The sequence below is a fragment of the Opisthocomus hoazin genome, chromosome 18 (assembly GCF_030867145.1).
Source record: "Opisthocomus hoazin isolate bOpiHoa1 chromosome 18, bOpiHoa1.hap1, whole genome shotgun sequence".
NCBI classification, from domain to species: domain Eukaryota; kingdom Metazoa; phylum Chordata; class Aves; order Opisthocomiformes; family Opisthocomidae; genus Opisthocomus; species Opisthocomus hoazin.
This window is the reverse complement of record NC_134431.1, coordinates 9,006,184-9,024,233: the sequence shown is the minus strand read 5'-3', so window position 1 is coordinate 9,024,233 and position 18,050 is coordinate 9,006,184. Positions and strand designations below refer to the sequence as shown.

Sequence of the window (18,050 nt, the reverse complement as noted above, 5' to 3'; positions counted from 1 at the left end):
AGGGTGGGTTTTTTGTAATTTGCATGTGTCAGGGGGGAGGGGTGAATTAATCAAACAATGTACAATTTTAAGAGGTGGGAAACTTGTAGAAGGTACCAGAATATTGCATGCATTTTTTGTACATGCAAACCCTGGTCATGAATGCAAAGCAGTGCCTGTGTACAAAAGCAAGCAGCCAAACATACATGTGAGATGTACTTCTACGCTCATTTAGCATGGGCCTTGGGTCTTGACACTGCTGGGCCTTGATGCTGTGGGAAATGGCAGCCTGGGAGCTAGCACTTGTTCTGCCTTCGCTGAAATGCAGCGTTTAATCTGCATTAGCTCCCATGTCAGACTCCAGACTCCTACGTAGATGTTACAAAGGGTGATAATATTAATGTATGCTGCTGAGTGCTTGACACATTCCTCCTGCACTACTGTCCCCTCTGTAAAGCAGCAAGTATTTCAAAGAACTAGAAAATAAAAACTACCTTGCTTACAAATGAACTGTACGGGTGGAAAGCATTGTCGAAAAGTTGTGCTTTAATTTCTGTGCACAAAAACAGCAATCGTTTAAATGACAGGAGCTACAAACCATGAAAAATAAAACATCAAATGAAGGACATGTTACCTGCCTGGGACCTATGATCCTCCAGGGACCCAAAGGCAAGCTATCGGCATGTCCCAAGGCACTGTGGTGAGAACTGTCTCTGAGCGGAGGTCACCAGTTAAAGGCCATGGAAAAGTACTGTCCGGATGGCACAGCCTGCTCCTCTCCTCAGGGTGATGCTGCGGGCACGTCACTGGTTTCACGTGCTGCTGGTGTGCTCTACTCTCTGGTACCGGGCGTGTGTGCAGCTCCTTCCTCTTCCATGTCTCTGCTTAAACACGTCTCCTTCCCACACCCTGCTGGGCAATGGCAGAGGTCAGCTGCAGCAGCTGCTGCTCACAGGGAGCCAGGAGCCAGGCAGGGGTTCACAGCAGTGACCCCTCCCCAGCCACACACCATGGGGTGTGTGCTCCCTCCCCTCGGCATCGCAGCCCTGCGGCTGCAGAACCTCCCTCTGCTCCAGTGATGCTTATCCCACCACCTCCTTCACAGCAAGAACTGCACAAACAGCTCTTGATCTTTCCTAGCCCATGACAGGCTTTGCACGGAAATCACCGGGTGAGAGCCCGTGGCATGTGTTACAACAAGAGACATCTCTGCGGCAGAGCAGAATGATCAGTCCAGGACTATCCTAAAGACCTCGCTGTCCTGACCTGCCTCTGCTACACTCTGGTCCTCTCTCCTCCCCTCACCAAGCCCTGGCTGTTAGCCCTTTTCCTCCCTAGTGCCTTCCAAGGCTCAGGGCAGTGACCTTCTGATGAACTACGCTGCAGCTCTCGCACCCTGTCCCATAGGCCTGCACAAACCTGAGATGTTCTCCACAGCACTGACCAGCCTCTGCAACCGCCCTGAGCTGCCCAGTGCCGTAGACCTCGGAGACTGCTGGTGGGAAGCGCCCAAAGCCAGCATTCATGCTGGTACAACAGCACACATACCGTTTCCTGGAGAACTGCTGGTCTATCTCCTCTAAGGACTGTCCTTTTGTTTCCGGAACAAAAATGTAAATGAATATAAGAGCCATCAATCCCGTTAGTCCATACAGAAGAAACATCCAAGAGAAACCGATGGCATCTGCAGAGAGATTCAAGTGCATGAATGGTTGTTAGAGGTAGGTCACTCATGGGATACAAAGAAAGCTGGTTGCTTGCTGCAAGGTGGTCACTGGTGCCTGACAGGGGCATCTTATTTTGAGAAGCCCCCAAAAGGGCAGGGAACCTCCTTATCTGCAAGACCTGGACCGGGAATCAGTAAGGGAGAAGGATGGTTGATGCCAGGCTTTGCCAGCAGCAGCGCAGAGGGAAGGAAAATGCAGCAGAGCTCCAGGGCCCAGCAGTGCCGGCCGAGTGCCTCTACCGAGAGCTCTGCTAGCAAGACAGGTCATAAAGCCACCGGCGTGAAAGCTGCAGACTCCATGGTTTCCTGATACTGCAGTATTGCAGTGCAGCCCAGCGAGCGATGGATGATTTTGTGAAATGGATGGCGGAGGGGCTCACAGCAGTGTTGCTGGTGCCTGGTTTTTCTGCTCTGAGGCATCAGGGTCACCTATACCAGTGTCAAGTCACCAGTGTTCAAAATGCCACTTAATCTCCAAATGGTTTGTGGTGGCCACCTTCCCTAACAGGCTGTGGGAGTTGGAGGGATGGGGGATGGCTGCTTACCCACAAGGTCCAGGAAGGAGAGGCTGATCAGTAAATTAGCAGCCCAGTTAAAGCTGTTACAGAAGGCAAAGGCTCTTCCTCTTATCCCAGCAGGGTAGATCTCACTGAGGACCAGCCACGTCACTGCACGGATTAGAGAGATCAGAAACACAGCTGTAGGCATGAAGCAATTTATTCGGGAAATGGGCAAGGAAGGTTTCAGCAGGGGTCTTAAACTCTGGCTTCACCCAGCACCCGCTGCTGGTGGTGTCAAACATTCATCGATCTCGGTGTCAGGTCACAGCAGAACACTTGAAAACTCCCACGCTCAGCATGGAGGAATGAAATACCAATGAACAGGTCCAGGGAGCAATGAACAAAGCAGGGGAGTTGGTCATTCCATTCAGGGATGATCGAAATGGTCTAGTCTACCTGCTGTCAGGACATGCTCTTTGTAAAGAAATGAGGAAGGGGTAGGATTAGGGAGATGATGTTGCATTTGGGCTAAATTCAGATCTAAAGCAACGTATATCTTAGTCTCTCCTATTCCAGGGTTATTTTGCTTGAAATAATTTACAGGGTCACTGTCAAACCCATGAGACTTGCTCACTTATGTTTCATTCTTCAGTTAGATGCTGTTTTCTCTCATCAAAGCATTTAAAGCAACAAATGCCAGAAAACAGTAGAGCTCCCCTGGAAGCAAGAACTAACCTCTATTCTCATCTGATGAGTAAATAATGATTTCAGAAAAAGACCGGCTGATATTGAGAAACTTTGAAAAAGGTTCCACTTCCAGCTCTGCACTGACCTTATCACACAGCGAAGTCCCTCAGTCCCTCTGCCCCCCACCCTCTATTTTCATCCTCACCAGGGCGCTAGGAAGATTAGGTAGCGCTTGTGGGATGCTCTGATTTTGCAACGAGCTTCACGGAAAAAAGACATTACAAGCCTAGTGATAGCATGGAAGAGAAAGTTATTCTAGTGCTGTACCAGCCTTACAGCTGACCAAGCTGCAATGCTAGAAAATTATTAATTGAGCAAAGGGGATGTATTTCCAGTTCCCAGCACTGAGCTGCTTGGTAAAGCAGATGCATAAGAAACATTTCAAGCAGACTGTAAAAATCAGCCCTAGTTTTATTCTCGGGGTTAGTGCAAGGATATATAAACACCATACTTACTTGGTCCAAATCCAATTGAGAAGGCGCTCACGAAGGCCATCATGCTCAGCAGCGTAATCCAATTTAAAGCCATATGTTCTGTCCAGGAAGCACCACTGAAAGGAGGGCCTGTGCTTTCCACTGTCTCTTCTTTGGACTGACCTACCAAGTCCTTTTTCTGAGTGAGGGAAGAACTGGAAACAACTTCTCTGCTTTGAGTACTGGCAAAAACTTTTGTAAGGCTCCTTGTGGCAGCAAAACCAGGGCCTGCCTGACTTTCGACAGCACCCAGTGCTGGTGGCATGGGTGACACGGCAGGCTGGGAGGATGTACGTGTCAGAGGGTGCTGGGTGAGGCTGTGGGATGCGTTGGGGTCTGTGGCTGCCTTGCAGTCCCTGGCCATGGCCAGCGGAGCAATGCGGCTGGTGAGGCCAATGGTGGTGACAGAGATGGCCATCACCACGCAGCCAGCCATGAGTAGCACTCTCCTGCCAGCCCTGTCTGCAAACGCCATCGCGATGAGCGTGGCCACCACCTTTACTGCCCCGAGCCCAACAGAGGCCAGGATCGCCGAGGAGTTGCTCTGGAACCCCACCGAGTGGAAGATTTTGGAGGCGTAGCCCAGCACATTGGGCTGCCCAGTGAACTGCTGGAAGAGCACCAGTCCCAGGCCCACTAGAGTCCGCCTTCTCATGTTGTCTCTGGTCCTGAAAAGGTCAAGAAATGAGTAATGTTTCTCCCTATAGGGCTCCCTCTTTGCCATCTCTCTGTTTTCAGTGTTCTGCAACTGAATGAGGCCCTTCTGGCAGTCTGAGTTCCATGAGCTTAATTTAACAGGGTTGACTGGGAGGAAGAGGATGCTGAGGAACTGCATGGCTGTCGGGGCAATGGCCAGCCCAAACATGTACCTCCAACCCTCATCCACGTCCGCAAAGATGTAATTCAGTGCATAGGACAGCAGGATGCCTACGGTGATGCCTGCTTCACAGAGAGACACCAGCAGCCCTCGCTGATGAGCAGCCACCATTTCCGAGACGTAGATGCAGCAGGCCATGGATGAGACAGAGATGGCAAAGCCCACCATCACGCGCCCAATGACCAGCCCAATAAATGACCTTGCCAATGTGAGAATAAGGCTGCCAACCAACAGGACCAAGTTGCTGACCAGGATTGCTCTCCTCCGCCCATGGTGGTCGATGAGGATGCCCCCAACCAGAGAGGCGAGGAGAGCTCCGATAAGGAGGGCGCTCACGAGGATTTCTTGCTTGAAGCAGCTGAGGTGAAAGTCTATCTGCAACTGCAGCAATGCACCAGAGATAATCCCCAGCTCGTATCCAAATATCAGCCCACCCAGGAGAGAGACGGTTGCAGACAAGAGGAGGACCAGCACTGCACAACCTGGAAAATGAGCAAGCAATGCTACGTTGTTTTCTGGCACTAGCAGGCAAGCTATCAGCATGCACAAGCTGGAAAAAAGTCTCCCAGGACACCCGAAGTTTTCCACCTACAAAGCCACGATGCTGAATTTCCTCAGCACTAGGTCATGGGTAAAGGCACTTGCAGATACTCATACAACCTACCAGGCCTGCACGCACTTCCACTAACTGCAGGGACACTTACTAGGGGTGCAGAACTGTGAAAACAGAACTTTGTGAACAAAGTTAAGACTTGCATTTAAGTGGAGGACAGTGATTTGTAGTGCCTGGAGTGGTATGGGGGGGATCCTCCACGGTCTCCCTTGATTCTGATTACAAAACCTGTTCTGGGCAGGAAATGCAACTTCTGCTTTCTGGGTCTGAATTGTTCTGCAGTATCTTTTTCATGTTTCAGTGCATGTGGCACCATCAGCTCTCACTGCAGGCTCTGCATTCTTACTCCCTACCTTGTTGTTAAAAATGCTGCTCACGGAAGGCTATTTCTCCTAGCTAGTCCTGCACTCTCAGCATCGCTTTGTGGGGGTGGCCCTGACTTCTTCGTCTCTCCTTCTACAGCACACAGCGTCCAGGATCCCCAAGCCAGACACAATCTTCTCAGGCTGGTCCAGGACCACAGGACAAACGTCATCACAAGCTGAAAAGCTCCCTGTTGCCCGCCCCAAGTACAAGAAGCGATTCTTTCACCTTGTCCTTCCAATATAGCTGAGCACTCAAGTTTGGGAAGTATGTAAGCTTAGCTAAAATTAGAAAAAACAACAGCAAAAGCAAACCAAATCCAAACAAATCTGCCTCAAACAACCCTACAAAACCAAGGTGCTTGCTGCACACGCTTCTTGCCGTGGGGAGACGATGAAAGGGCGACCACGTGTGAACCATTAGTCATGTTATGGTGGGGGGACTGCACGTGGCATGAGAGCCAGTGCTGATGCAGGGACCTCCCCCCTCCAGTGGCAATTTTGAAGGCACAGGTAAAGTGCGTTAGCTTAGAGGTTTGTGCTGGTTTCCAGCACATAATACTATCTGTATTCTCACATTGGGTTTGTTTAATTAGAAATTCTCACAGTTTCAGTAGACTGTATGTGGAAAGAACGTGGACACAACCACCAGACCATGGAAAAAGTTTCCTCGCCCTTTCTAAGGGCTTTTTTCCTCTCACAAGCTGTGTTTAATAGGAAGTGCCTCTATTCAGCCTTTAATTACAGCTAGCAACAAAGGTTATTTCTCGGTGATGGTTATATTTATATTTGTATTTATTCTGTAACCCACTGTGCTTCATTTGTGCTACTTCTGCCATCCCAGCTACATTGCAGTCCCTCCCACCGTGCTCTGTGCGACTACCTGCACTGCTTTTATCACTCCTTGTACACATGTCATGCAGATAATGAGAAAAAATATTTGCTCACTGAGAACAAAAGGAAGTGGGCACGCCACAAGTTTCACGACACAAACTCCATGAGATAACGACAGCCCCGCAGTAAACAGCGCAGCTGATCACACCGGATTTCGCCGTATTTCTTGGTAACTTACTGAGCAGTAACGGTTTCTGGACTCCGACTGAAACGCAGCTCTGCACAGAGCCTGTTCTGAGGGTTCTGGGGAACCCGAGGACAGGGAGTTCGGCGGCTCCCCCGGGAGCGGCGCCGGGCGACCCCCTGCTGTGGCAAACCGGGGGCAGCGGGCCGTGCTCTGGGACCGGGCCGCACCCGGGGCTGCTCACCCGGCTGAGCCCGGCCACCGGCACCGCCATCGGCAGGGCCCAACAGGGCGGGGGGGGAGCTGCAGTCCCAGCCTTCAGGAAAAGCTGAAAACTTTTCTTCTGGAAAACTTTTTCCCGGGCGGGACGCGCCCGTCCCCAGCCCGCCTGCCCAGTCCCGAGAGGGGCTCGCCGCCCGCCGCCCGCCGCGGCCCCCGGCACTCACCCATGGCGCGGTGGGGCCGAGCCCCCTGCCCGGCGCGGCGCGGGGCGGAGCGGGGTCCGGCGGCCGGAGCGGGCCCGCGCAGCGCCACGTCGCTCCGGCCCTGCCCCCGGCCGGGCAGCCTGGGGCTTGTAGTCGCCCCGCCCGCCCCTCGGGGAGCCGGGGGGTCCCGGGCGGGCCGCCCCTCGCCGGGCCGCGCTGCGTGGGGCCGCCGCGGGGAACTGGTGCGAAGGGCCGGGGAGATGGAGCCTGCCGCCGGGGCGGTGAACGAGCCCGGCGGGGTCCCGCTCCGCCGCAGCGGGACGTGGGGCTGGGTGCGGGACCGCTCCGTGCGGCCCGGGTCTGCCCGCGCCGGGGGGCTGCGGACGGTTTGCCGGGGGCGCGCTGCAGGGTGGTCGGGGAGCGAGGATGTGGCGGGGCACGGCTGCGGCTGCCGGAGCGACAGCCCGGTCCCCGGTCTCTCACTTCAGCCGGGACCGGGAAATCTCCTCCCCTCGCTGCCTGCAGGGCTGCACCCCTCCGGACCAGCACGCCCCTGTAAAGCCCACGGGAGACTGACGGTTTATGATAGTTTCTAGGTATCTCAGCTGGAGAGGCAAAGAAAGCCTGCTGGGAAAGGAGCGACCGTCAAAGCCCCCCCCCAAAAAAAGAGCAGCGTGACTGAATTTGCACTCTTATCTTTCTCTTGTGTGGGAAAGAAAGGAATAATCTCTCGAGCTTATCTCCTTCCCCTAGCACAGGACTCCATTAGGCAAAGCGTTTCAGTATTCGACTTTCCTTGCAATTAACGTTCTGTTTCTGCTCAGTGGAACAGAAACTTTCTTGCTGACTACCTGGCTGCAGGAAGGCACTGGGACTTGCAGTGGGATGCAAGATTTTTTTCTGAGTCTGAGGGTAGATTCATGTATCCCAAAGTCCGTGTTGCAAAACGAGGATTTTACAAAACTTGATGTGCCGAGAAGTGCTTTCAAAACTCTTTAACACAATGCAAACATTCTCCCTCGGTGCTGTTCATGCAGACTGCGGTTCCTGGGTGGGCTGCACTGTGGCAAAGTACGTGTGCGTGCAGTGAAGTACACGCAACGCTCAGATGAGTTGGTACGGGACAGCAGGTAATAGCTCATCTCATCACATGGTTACAACAACACAAGCTCCAGCCCAGCACCCTGTGGAGCCCGTGCTGGTAAAGCTTTTTGCTACGGTACAGGGTGAAGTTGAGGAAGGTCTGCATCAGTGACCACCCTGCCTGTGGTGCAGGCACAGGCAAGGGGAAAGAGGCTGGGTGGAGAGTGAGGAACCCGTGGTATTTTTTTGAAAGAGCTTTTTCAGCTACTCCACATGTTAACGGGACATTTAAGATAAATATTTAAAGAATCATTCTTCTAAGTAGGGGGATACATGTCATGTCTCTGCCCTTGAGACCAGTGGTGCCAACTCTTTTTTTACTCCAACACAGAGTTTTGGGATGCTTGAGATGGGAAATACCTTTCTTTTCAGCCTTAGTCTGTTGGATGTCTGGCCTGCAACATGAGCAGCAGTTGATCAAAGCTTTTGGTTTTGTTTCTTCTCAAATTCATAGTGAATATTAAAAGTGTTTCAAATCATCTACCTGGTTTGTAGATTAAATAAATGCTTCTTATTAATATGCTTTAATTTCAATGGAAATGCAGTATTTAAAACTACATCTTCTAAAACCTTGTATCTGATACAAACAGACGGCCGCACAGGGATCACACACACTCAGGGAAGAAGGGTTTCAGACACAAACACCAGCCAACAGGAACCAATGGTGCTCATGAAAGGAGCTTTTCAATGGATTCACAGCTCATATTAACGTAGTGCAGTTAGCTCTGAAATCACAGCCGGCTCTTATGACGCTCGGAAGGAGAAAAGACTGCAATTTTCTCTCTTTCCCAAGACCCTGCATATGAGGCTAGCTCACGGTGGGCAGCAGGCACTACAGCCTTGTGTCTGGGCTCATATTCCAAGTTTTGGGAACACAGGGGAGTGCTGGGGATGCAGTGTGATCCTGCCCGTGATCTCTGGACCCCACAGCTTCTCCCTGTAGCTCAAGCCCGTACATTTTGGGTGTGTTGTGTTATGAACCGGGGGAGATGTCGCCCATGCATGATTCCCCACCGCGCCAGGCAGGGAGATGGAGGGGACCTACCGTCCTCTGCAGCCGCTGGGCAAACCCGCTCTTGGCTACATGATCTGCAATTCGCCTGAACAATTCCTTCCTTCTCAAAACATTTCCATGTGAGAAGGAAGAAATATTTTTTTCTATGGTCACTCAGTATTCGTTTTTCTGCCACCCTGCCATTTTCTGGAGGCTTCCTGTTCTCTGGCAGGGCAATAAGCATTATTAGCACTGACAGCAAGGAGGCGAGGTCCTGGGGAGTGTAGGCAGAACTCTATGATATGTTTACGAAAGGCGGCCAAAGAGATGGCATCAGTATGCACAGAAATGCAGCCGCCACGCTGGCACCGCACCTGGCTGGGGGTTATGGTCCTCTGCAAAAAAGATGAAAACCTGCTATGATGTACAGCAGGGATAATTTGGGGGAAAAATCTCCCCTTGTGGAGTACACAAAATGTACTTTAAAGCACATCTTTCTTATCATACCATTTGTAGCTAATGGGTATTCTGGGCCTGCTGAAGTCAGTAGCTTTGTCCCTAAGCTCCGCTTGAGAAGATCTGGAGGGGCTGGATCCACCAGGACTGGCTCATGCTTCATGTCTGCCAGCATGTTTGTAGCCTTGCTCCTTCCTGCGATGCTTTCCTCCTCCTCTCGAGACTGTGTGTCTCGGCAGTGCCATTTCCCCATCTGATCCTTATCTTGCTCTTGGCATGAGGGCACGTTCCTGCTCCACAGATGAAGAACACGTCTCCAGGGCTGAGCCGCAGGAATGCGCTTCCTGAAGAGCTCAGTGTTGGAAACAGCAGCCCGTGTCTGGTAACACAACCCGGCTGTGATTGCTGAAATCTTACTCTCCACCTCTGGGATGGAGCAGCTAAAAGAGTCTTTAAAATCACAAATTAAAATAAAAATACAAGAGGAGAGAGAAGTCCATCCTGGAAAAAAGGAAGACACTGCCCTTGGCAACACTCAGCACGTAGTCAAGCACATGTTCTGTAATTACAATTGACCCTTAGGAAGGGATTCAGGGGACCAAACTGACCCAGCTCAGCTCAGTTATCGATGAAAATTACAATCCATGAGCAGGCGCCAGTGTTACAGCTGACTGGGATGCAGCCAGCTCGCTGGGCACCTGCATTTAATGCGTGCTCATTTACAGCCCAGAGAGCTTTCTCCTTACGATGCCAGGCTGCACGCGTGTTCTTTTATGTTATCCCACCCCTGCGGGGGTTCGCTGGCAATGCCGGTCAGTGCTGGTGGTGGCCCCATGGATCCCCTTTCCTGCAAGTTTTAGGGATGCCTCCAGCGTAGCAGCCTGCGGTGGCCCAGGCTGCTCCCCTGCATCCCCGCGCCCCTCTCTTGGGTGGCTGGACCCTACCGCCCACACTGCCCGTAGCATCCTCTTGCTGGGGGAGTCGGCCAAGATCCGTAATTCCGAGCTGTGATGGGAGTCAGCACTGTGAGTTCACACAGAGGAGGGTTTATCCCTGTGCCCACACTTTGCAGGTTGAGGACATAACTGCAGGGCCAACAAGTGCCTTAGCTGGGCGTGAGGAGCCACCTGAGCCCTGATGTAGCCCAAATTCAGCCTTTTATTCAGCTCTGAGGGTGGTGGCCTCCATCCTTGTATGAGCCGAGGGGTGAGGGGAGAGCTGCCCGCAGCGCTGCAGCCTGCCCGATGCCGAGGGATCGGCAGGACAGCAGGGAGGAAACCATGGGATCTGCCTTGGTTTCTGTTAGCTTGGTTTGCTGCACTGCAATTTTTAACTCAATTACTTTGTTTGTAAAAGGAGAGTTTATAAATGCTTGTCATCAGGAGAACAAAGTTACATAATTAAACAATTTACCAGAGAGAGAGTCTGTGGCTTCAGTGCAATTCTCTGGGGTGATTAAATATTCCAATAAAAATACTGGGCGATACCATAAATATTGTAAATGGCTCTAGATGGTATCCAAGGGCTAAATCAACTCTTTATTGCATTCAAAGGGAAAAGAATAAGTGAAATCACAGGGAAGATAAAATTTAAATAAATAAAATAATGGGAAAAATAAAGCAAAAATATTTTCTTTTGTATTTTGAAAGCTCTGGAGGATGTTTTTGGCCAGCATGAGAGAAGACTATCATAGTTACCAGAATAACGAACCGAGGGCATCTGTGTGCACTTGCTCATAGGTTATATATGTATGTCTGTGGGGGCTGTGTGCGGCTGCTTAGATAAAATCTGCCCACAACAGGGGAAAACCTCTTTGTTTATATGATTGTTTGTGGCATTTACAAATTCCAGCCATGGAACCCAGGAATGCATCTCTTCCCCTGGCCAAGCTGTCGGGCTCCTGCAGCCCTGCCACGGCGAGGGCAGCCGAAGGAGAATGCCACGAGTGGGCAGAATTGCGGGATGGATTACCCGTATCGTTGAAAACTTGGGAAAGTTGTTTAAAAGTTGTTGCTGAAGCAAGATAAATATTTGCCAGGCATGATCCCACCATGCAATGACAAGTAAGCTGTATGGAATGTGTTAATAAAATATAAATGTTCCATAAAGGAAACAAATGTTGCGGATGAGAAAACAAGGACAAAACGGACTTGTGGGACCTCCAAAGGCAACAATTGAAAACATATTTACATGGACTGGGCTGAAGTCTCTTGTGTCTTCTGAGGAACATAAATTGCAGGATGTGCTGATCACCCAGCAGAGTAGTGGGTTTTGGTGTTCCATAAAAACCCAAACACTGCTCCCAAGATAATGAGGTCTGTCCATCCTTACTAACGTGGAGATGTGGGGCTGGGCTGCTCGAGGAACTGGGGACACTTGCGTCACCGTGCGAGCAGCCTGTGTCAGCATCAGGGGTGGAAGCTTTGGTGCTGCCCAGCGCAGGGACCTGAGGTCACACCATGCATGCCCTGTTGCAGGCTGACGATCCCCTGCAGCCTGTGGGCAAATCCATTCTCCTCCCCAGCCACAAACTGGGCAGCTGCAGCGGATCTGCACGGGTTCCAGTGAAGGCTTTGGGCACATGAAACGCCAAGAGCCAGTGGAGGAGCTCTGGTGGAGCATCCTTGTGGTGACGCCCCAGTGACAGGAGTCCCCGTGGTGAAGTCCTGGTGGTGATGCCCTGGTGTGGAGTGTCCTGGTGGTGATCCCATGGCGATGCCCCAGTGGTACTGCGCCGGTGGTGATGCTGCGGCGGTGGAGTCCCAGGGGTGATGCCCTGGCAGGTGGCTTCGAGGCAGTGCTGGAGCACCTCAGGGGGACCACAAGACCACACTTGCTGTCTTGGGAATATGCACATCCAGCAGCTCGCTCGCAGGCCCTGGGTCTCACTCTTGCACTGGCTAAAACACAGGAAAACGTGCCGGCTGGGGAAGGCTCAGGCACAAGTCCTACCATCCTGCAGCTACCCAGTGTCCCCAGGAGGGCAGAGGTAGGCAGAGGGCAGCAGGACTTCTGCGGGGAAGCACAAACAAAGCTTGAGCAGAAGCAGCAGCAGCAAGAGCGGGGAGGTGCGGCGCTATAGCGGGGGCGCCGGGCAGAGGTACAGGCGGGGCAGGGAAGGCGGGGCTTGGGCCGTTCGTAGCTTTCCGGCAGGGGCCACCGAAGATCGCCGAAGCGGATGGGGCGGCGCGCATGCGCCGTGTGGCGGCGGGGCCCTGTGATGGCGGCGGCCCAGGCGGAGGCGGGAGGAGCGCGCTCTGGCATGGCCGGGGCCGCGGGCCCTGCGATGGGCGAGGCCGGTCCTGCGGGCCCTGCGACGGGCGAGGCCGGTCCTGCGGGCCCTGCGACGGACGAAGCCGGGCCTGCGGGGCCTGCGACGGACGAAGCCGGGCCTGCGGGGCCTGCGACGGACGAGGCGGGAGCCGCGGGCCCTGCGAGGGGCGAGGCCGGTCCTGCGGGCCCTGCGACGGACGAGGCGGGAGCCGCGGGCCGTGCGATGGCCGAGGCGGAGGCCGAGGCGCCGCCGCCGCCGCTGCCGGGGCTGCAGCTGGTGCAGCAAGGCGCCGAGGCCCGCGTCTACCGGGGGCTCTTCCTCGGGCGGGCGGCGGTGGCCAAGCTCCGTGTCCCGAAGCGGTACCGGCACCCGGCGCTGGAGGAGCGGCTGAGCCGGCGGCGCATGGCGCAGGAGGCGCGGTCGCTGCTGCGGTGCCGGCGGGCAGGTGGGCCCGGGGGCGGCGGGGCCGGGGCGACGGGAGGCCGGGCTGCCCGGGGGGGGAGGCGCCCCGGGTGCTCCGTGCTCACCGGCACCGCCTGGCTCTGCGCGTCCTTCGGAGCAAGCCGCGGGCCCTTGGGCTCCCCACGCCCTCCTGAAGGATGCGGGCGGTTTCTCCTCGTCGTGGGGTGACCCGCTCTGCTTTCGCAGGGTGCCCTCCGGAACCACAGCTTGTCCTCGGCCGGGAAGCTCCTGTGTGTGTTTTGCAGGGGGGGTCTCGCCCCAGGAGGGGCTGGTCCTGTTACCAAGCTCGAGCTGCCAAATCTAAATTTAAGGCTGGATGCTCATGCAGCGTGGGTTGGGAAGTGGGGGTGCATGGGGGGCATTCCTCAGTGCGGGCTGTCGGCCGGGGGTGATCTCAGCTGGCATTTCTGCTTAAGGCTGTGTTTTGTTGTTAAAATAAAGTTGAGAAATCCTGTAAATCAATAGCTAGCATTTCATTTATTCTTCTTTTAAATAGGGATTTCAGCTCCAGTGGTCTACTTTGTGGATTATGTCACCAACTCCATATACCTTGAAGATATTGTAGGCTCAGTTACGGTTCAAGATCATATTAATTCTGTACAACGGAGTGGAAATGATACCAGTAGCCTCCTTATCTTAGCAGAGAAGATGGGTGAGCTGTTAGCAAGAATGCACGATGAAGATATTATACATGGGGATCTCACAACTTCCAATATACTTCTGCGGCCACCCACGGAGAAGCTGGACCTGGTGCTGATAGACTTTGGACTCAGTTTTATTTCAGGTCTTCCAGAAGACAAAGGAGTAGATTTGTATGTTCTAGAAAAAGCCTTCCTCAGTACTCATCCGGATACTGAAACTATGTTTAAAGCTCTGCTAAAGACCTACGCGGCTACATCGAAAAAATCTGGACCTGTCATCAAAAGGCTGGATGAAGTACGACTCAGGGGCAGGAAGAGATCCATGATTGGGTAGAAGACAGCAGGCTTAGGGATGGAGAAATATTACTACTTGGGTTCTGCAAATATGGTTATTTATACTTCCAGTTGGTTTTATTTTACAGATCACTATTTTGATAACTGTGTCTTCTTCAAATAAATAAATTTGAATGAGTTTGTGTCATAAAGTAACCAAGGTAATTGTGAGATGGGAGCACAGACAAGAGAGGAACAACTGAAGGTCACTTCTTTCCTAAATGTTAAATATTTCTTCTAAAAAGTAGTTTACAGTGTCATTCCCCTCGCCGTCTTCTTCCAGTGGTTTGAACCATACCGAGAAACCTTCCTCAGCCTATGGACCATGGATTCGTGGGAGGTGAGAGGGACCTGGGGATACCAGAGCAGCTACGAAAGGTAATTTAAAAAAACAAGTGTGCTGTTTTTCTCAGAAGACTTTACAACAGAGTGTTTAAATCCGTTATAAATGGCTCTACACATCCTGGAAATACGTAGGAGGACTGAATTCCAGGACACGGTAATGCTGAAATGGGGCGCTGATCTAAGACAGGTTCATTTTCTTCCAGTAGAAATTTGGCTTTTTCTGACTTTCAGTTGATAGTATTTCCTGAAGCAAATACAGAAATTGTTGATCAAGAACCATTTTCTGATGAGAAACTTCCACTTCAAGAAGTCTGCAGTAAATTTCCATTTTTTTTTGAGCTTCATGGCAGGGACTGCTTGTGTTGTGGTGGCCCACTGAGGTGGGCGATTGGCAGTACTGCCTACAGTAATACTTTTTAGTAACTTTTTCTCTGCGTTAATTGGTTTTCTGGATTACCAGGGAGCAGATGGGTTCGGAGATGATCAGTCCCCTGCGTTGTGAGGCGAAGGGGCTGCCGGCTGTGTGCTGGGGGAGTGTCGGCTCTGCCGCTGACTCCAGATTACGACTGCTAAGAAGCCGTGATCTTGCCGCGGAAGGCAGCCCCTGCCAGGGCAGATCCCCTGCTCCCCGGTGCTGACTCTGCTGCTCTGGCTGGAAGCGCTTGCGCGGGAGAGGGGGCAAAATCCTGCAGGACCCCCTTCCCGCACGGCACCGAGCCTGCCCGCGGCCATGAGGGGAGAGCGGCTGCGGCGCGGGGGCCGTGGTGGGCACGGCTCTGCTTGGCGGGCGGGTGCTTCCTCCCCGCGTACAGCGCAGCCGCCCGAGCAGACCTGCCTGGGGACGCGCCCGGAGGGGACGGGGCTAGGGGGAGCCCTCTCGCTGGGCACCGGGGAGCGGGGCCCGGGGCGGCGGGGCGGGCGGGCTCGCTCCGTGCGGCGGCGCTGCGGCGGGGAGCGCGCGCCGTGTGGTGGCGCCGCGGCAGCGCTGCCGCCCACGGATCGCGAGGCGGCCGGTTCGCGGCTGCGCAAGTGTCCTAGCGCTGCGGGCTGCCCGTGCCCGGCGCGCATTCACCTCTTGCCAGAGGAGCCGCCTGGGCGAGTGCCCGGCCCCGATGTGGGGCCCCGGGTTCCACCGCCCAGCCACAGCTTTGGCTGCGGGGCCGGAGGACCCCCGCTCCCTGCCCCACATAGCCCGGCTGCGTGCTTCGGTTTTACTACTTGGGTGCCCCAGCCTTGCTTGCCCCGCACGGAGCGTGCCGCAGCCCGGGCTGGGGGCAAGAAAAGCGGCCGTATGTCCATGGAGGGAGCAGCGGGGCTTTAAGGAGATGCTGCTGCACACTCTCCTACCTGGTTGGAGAGCGAATGTGGCAGCTCAGGCGGCGCATAGTCACTTAAACGCTGCTCCCTGAGTGGCCCGTGGGCTGCTGGAGCGGGGCCTGGTGGTGTGGTGGGAGCAGGTGGATGTGAGTTAATGAGTCCCCTAACGAGTCCTGGTCTGAGCCCAGAATCCCAGACCCACTGAGGGGAGGCAGCACGCCTAATCTCCCTGCCCGCCATCCCCCATCTGTACAAACACCGCTTCTGCTGTCTCCTGGTGATGCCAGGATTGAGTTATGTTTGTAAAGCCCTTTGAAGAAGTCTGTTTCTAACTATCATTATGTTTGTTAAAATACAGCTCTCCCTGCAGGACAGCGGACTAGAAACAAAGCTGATGAAATGCAAGTTTTTTATAGCCGGCACAGTGCTCTGAGATGAAGCCCCGCAGCGGAGCTGGGGTCAGCAGCCTGTGGTGAGGCCAGCCCTCTCTCGCAGCATGCTGGTGCGTGGGACTGGCCTGCTAGCAGGGACTCCTGAATTGGCCTCTGCTGAAATCTGTTCTGCGATGGAGCTTCAAAACAAAGCAGAACATTGCTGAGAATGAAAAGCAAAATGTTTTGCTTTTTCACTGCATGATAAAACTCCTCCGCGTTATGTAAGTGTTACCTTTTGCACATCTGTGTTACGGCTTGTTGATATTTCCTCTTTATTAGCCTTAGGTGTCCGTGTGGGTTGCTGTAGTGAATGCTGAGCAATTGCTGTTTGACGGTGGAAAAATCACAGCAGGTGCTTGTCCAGCAAAGGGGACACTCTGGACCTGCAAAGTACCCACCCCACATCTTCCTGCAGCCTCAGCTGTGGCACTGGTTGTGGCTGTGGCAGCAGCTCCTTGGATGAAAACCACTGATTCCGTCTGGTTCGCAAGGCAGGTGGGAGTTTTCAGGCTTGATTTGACTGAGGATAGCTTGGCTTGCTGCTGTGTTAGCTATCAGTGCGTTGGCATGGTCATAAGCAACACTGAATTATTATTATTGATAGAATTTCCCATTGCATTATTAATACTCAGGCTTTATCTGTCCCCTTAGTGTCCAGTGACACTCCAGTGTGCATGCATTCTCATAAGGACAAGAGGACTCTTGTTTTGTTTTGGTTTTTACATGAATAGTTTATCCCCTGCAAATACAGTTTCAAGCCACCAATATGCTTTCAAAGTTTGGTCTGACTTTTTACAAAGTCCTGAAAATATTTTGCAACCAAGTTTAGCACAATTGAGTTTAGAAAAAAAAAACAAACAATAAAATACCCCTACTCTTTGAAGTGAAATGGAAAAAAATTGTCTTTGGAAAGAGGTAAATTAACTTTATGGCTAGAACCCCAAACTTCTTTTTAACTCAGAGCAACTCTCTGTCTTGTTCTGTATTTCCACCGCTGACCGAAGCAGCCCAGCAGCCAGTGCCACGCTCTTCAGCCTCCAGGTCTGGATACTGAGGACAGTCGCAGCTCGGTGTGACACCGGGAGAAGCGGTGATGTCCTGCCCTGGATTGACCAGAGGAGTTGTTCGCACCGGACCCGAATGCTGCGTTGGTCTGCGTCCCCCCAGCCCTCCCACCCGCCTGCTGGGGGCCCCAGAGGCGGTGGGGACAGGAGGGGTGGTCGCTGCAGTTGCCCCAGCCAGTTTGGGTCTCTCTGCCGCCATCGCTGGCACCCAAAAAAGCTTCGTATTTGGCAAAAACATTCTTTCAACAGGAAACATTTATAACTGTGTTCTGGGTGAACAGTTGATCGCTTTGGGTCTTTCTACTGCTTGAATCTTCCTGCTGTTAAGAATGAATTGTTGTCTCAGAGGGCCAGCTCCAGGCCTGCCAGGAACAGCTTCATTTCCACGGGCTTCCTGACACTTGCTCCATCTTGCTCAACACCTGGGTATCACCCAAAGTACCATGGCCATGAGGAGTCTGCAAATAAGCTGTGAAAAGAGCAATAAAAGGAAAGAGGGAAAGACAAATGAAGTGGAAATAGAGGCATTTCATTAGCAGAATGTGCGGTGTTAGGATTTCCCAGGCAATCACTAGTTAGTGGTGGAGTGGCCTTTTTTGTTTATTTTGGTGTCTGACCATCGTCAGTGATTTCTCTCGTGGGAGTGGGGAGCCAGCTTGCGAGCTCGGGGTTCCCAGCCTGACTTCAGTTTGCAGCAATGACAAGTTCTGTTTTGCCTGCTGATGTCGTAAGTACAGAACTGAAGGGGATTTTTGGAGATAGATGTGAGTTGTAGACCTATAGGAGCACGAAGAAGAAAAACAGACATGAAAGAAAACACAAGTATGGCAAGAAACAGGAATGAAAATACAGTTGCATAATCTGGGT

At 53.0% G+C, this 18,050-nt stretch overlaps 3 protein-coding genes across 6 annotated transcripts in view; 2 read left to right on the top strand and 1 right to left on the bottom strand.

Annotated features, from left to right (window-relative positions):
* Positions 1-507: 507 nt before the first annotated feature.
* Positions 508-6,809, bottom strand: SLC2A10 (solute carrier family 2 member 10). Of its 4 annotated transcripts, none has more exons than XM_075438895.1 (5): positions 6,742-6,809; positions 3,408-4,784; positions 2,251-2,373; positions 1,528-1,663; positions 508-891 (listed from the first exon to the last, which is right to left on the bottom strand). In XM_075438895.1, the coding sequence occupies exons 1-5, from the start codon at positions 6,743-6,745 to the stop codon at positions 792-794; spliced, it is 1,740 nt and encodes a 579-aa protein (XP_075295010.1). In that variant the 5' UTR covers positions 6,746-6,809; the 3' UTR covers positions 508-791. The 4 variants fall into 4 exon arrangements, with proteins under 4 accessions (XP_075295010.1, XP_075295008.1, XP_075295009.1 ...); XM_075438893.1 differs by lacking the exon at positions 6,742-6,809 and adding an exon at positions 6,350-6,714; XM_075438894.1 differs by lacking the exon at positions 6,742-6,809 and adding an exon at positions 6,350-6,710 and having other exon boundaries at positions 508-888.
* A 5,714-nt stretch (positions 6,810-12,523) lies between these two features.
* TP53RK (TP53 regulating kinase) lies at positions 12,524-14,161 on the top strand. The gene is made up of 2 exons (XM_075438434.1): positions 12,524-13,032; positions 13,546-14,161. The coding sequence occupies exons 1-2, from the start codon at positions 12,534-12,536 to the stop codon at positions 14,022-14,024; spliced, it is 978 nt and encodes a 325-aa protein (XP_075294549.1). The 5' UTR covers positions 12,524-12,533; the 3' UTR covers positions 14,025-14,161.
* Positions 14,162-15,368: 1,207 nt separating this feature from the next.
* SLC13A3 (solute carrier family 13 member 3) overlaps positions 15,369-18,050 on the top strand; it is a 34,118-nt gene continuing 31,436 nt past the window's right edge. The window contains exon 1 of the mRNA XM_075438433.1: positions 15,369-16,340. The gene's annotated coding sequence lies outside the window, so the exon portion shown is untranslated. The remainder of the gene's footprint in view (positions 16,341-18,050) is intronic.

Bases quoted from the DNA above. Each gene is read 5' to 3' on its own strand.
- TP53RK (XM_075438434.1), top strand. From the start codon at position 12,534: ATGGCGGCGGCCCAGGCGGAGGCGGGAGGAGCGCGCTCTGGCATGGCC. The intron at 13,033-13,545 runs GTGGGCCCGGGG...TCTTTTAAATAG, and splicing joins GCTGCGGTGCCGGCGGGCAG to GGATTTCAGCTCCAGTGGTC.
- SLC2A10 (XM_075438893.1), bottom strand. From the start codon at position 6,569: ATGGCGGTGCCGGTGGCCGGGCTCAGCCGGGTGAGCAGCCCCGGGTGC. The intron at 4,785-6,349 runs GTAAGTTACCAA...CTCATTTTCCAG, and splicing joins CCAGAAACCGTTACTGCTCA to GTTGTGCAGTGCTGGTCCTC. The intron at 1,664-2,250 runs GTAAGCAGCCAT...ATCTCTCTGCAG, and splicing joins CTCCTTCCTGGACCTTGTGG to ATGCCATCGGTTTCTCTTGG.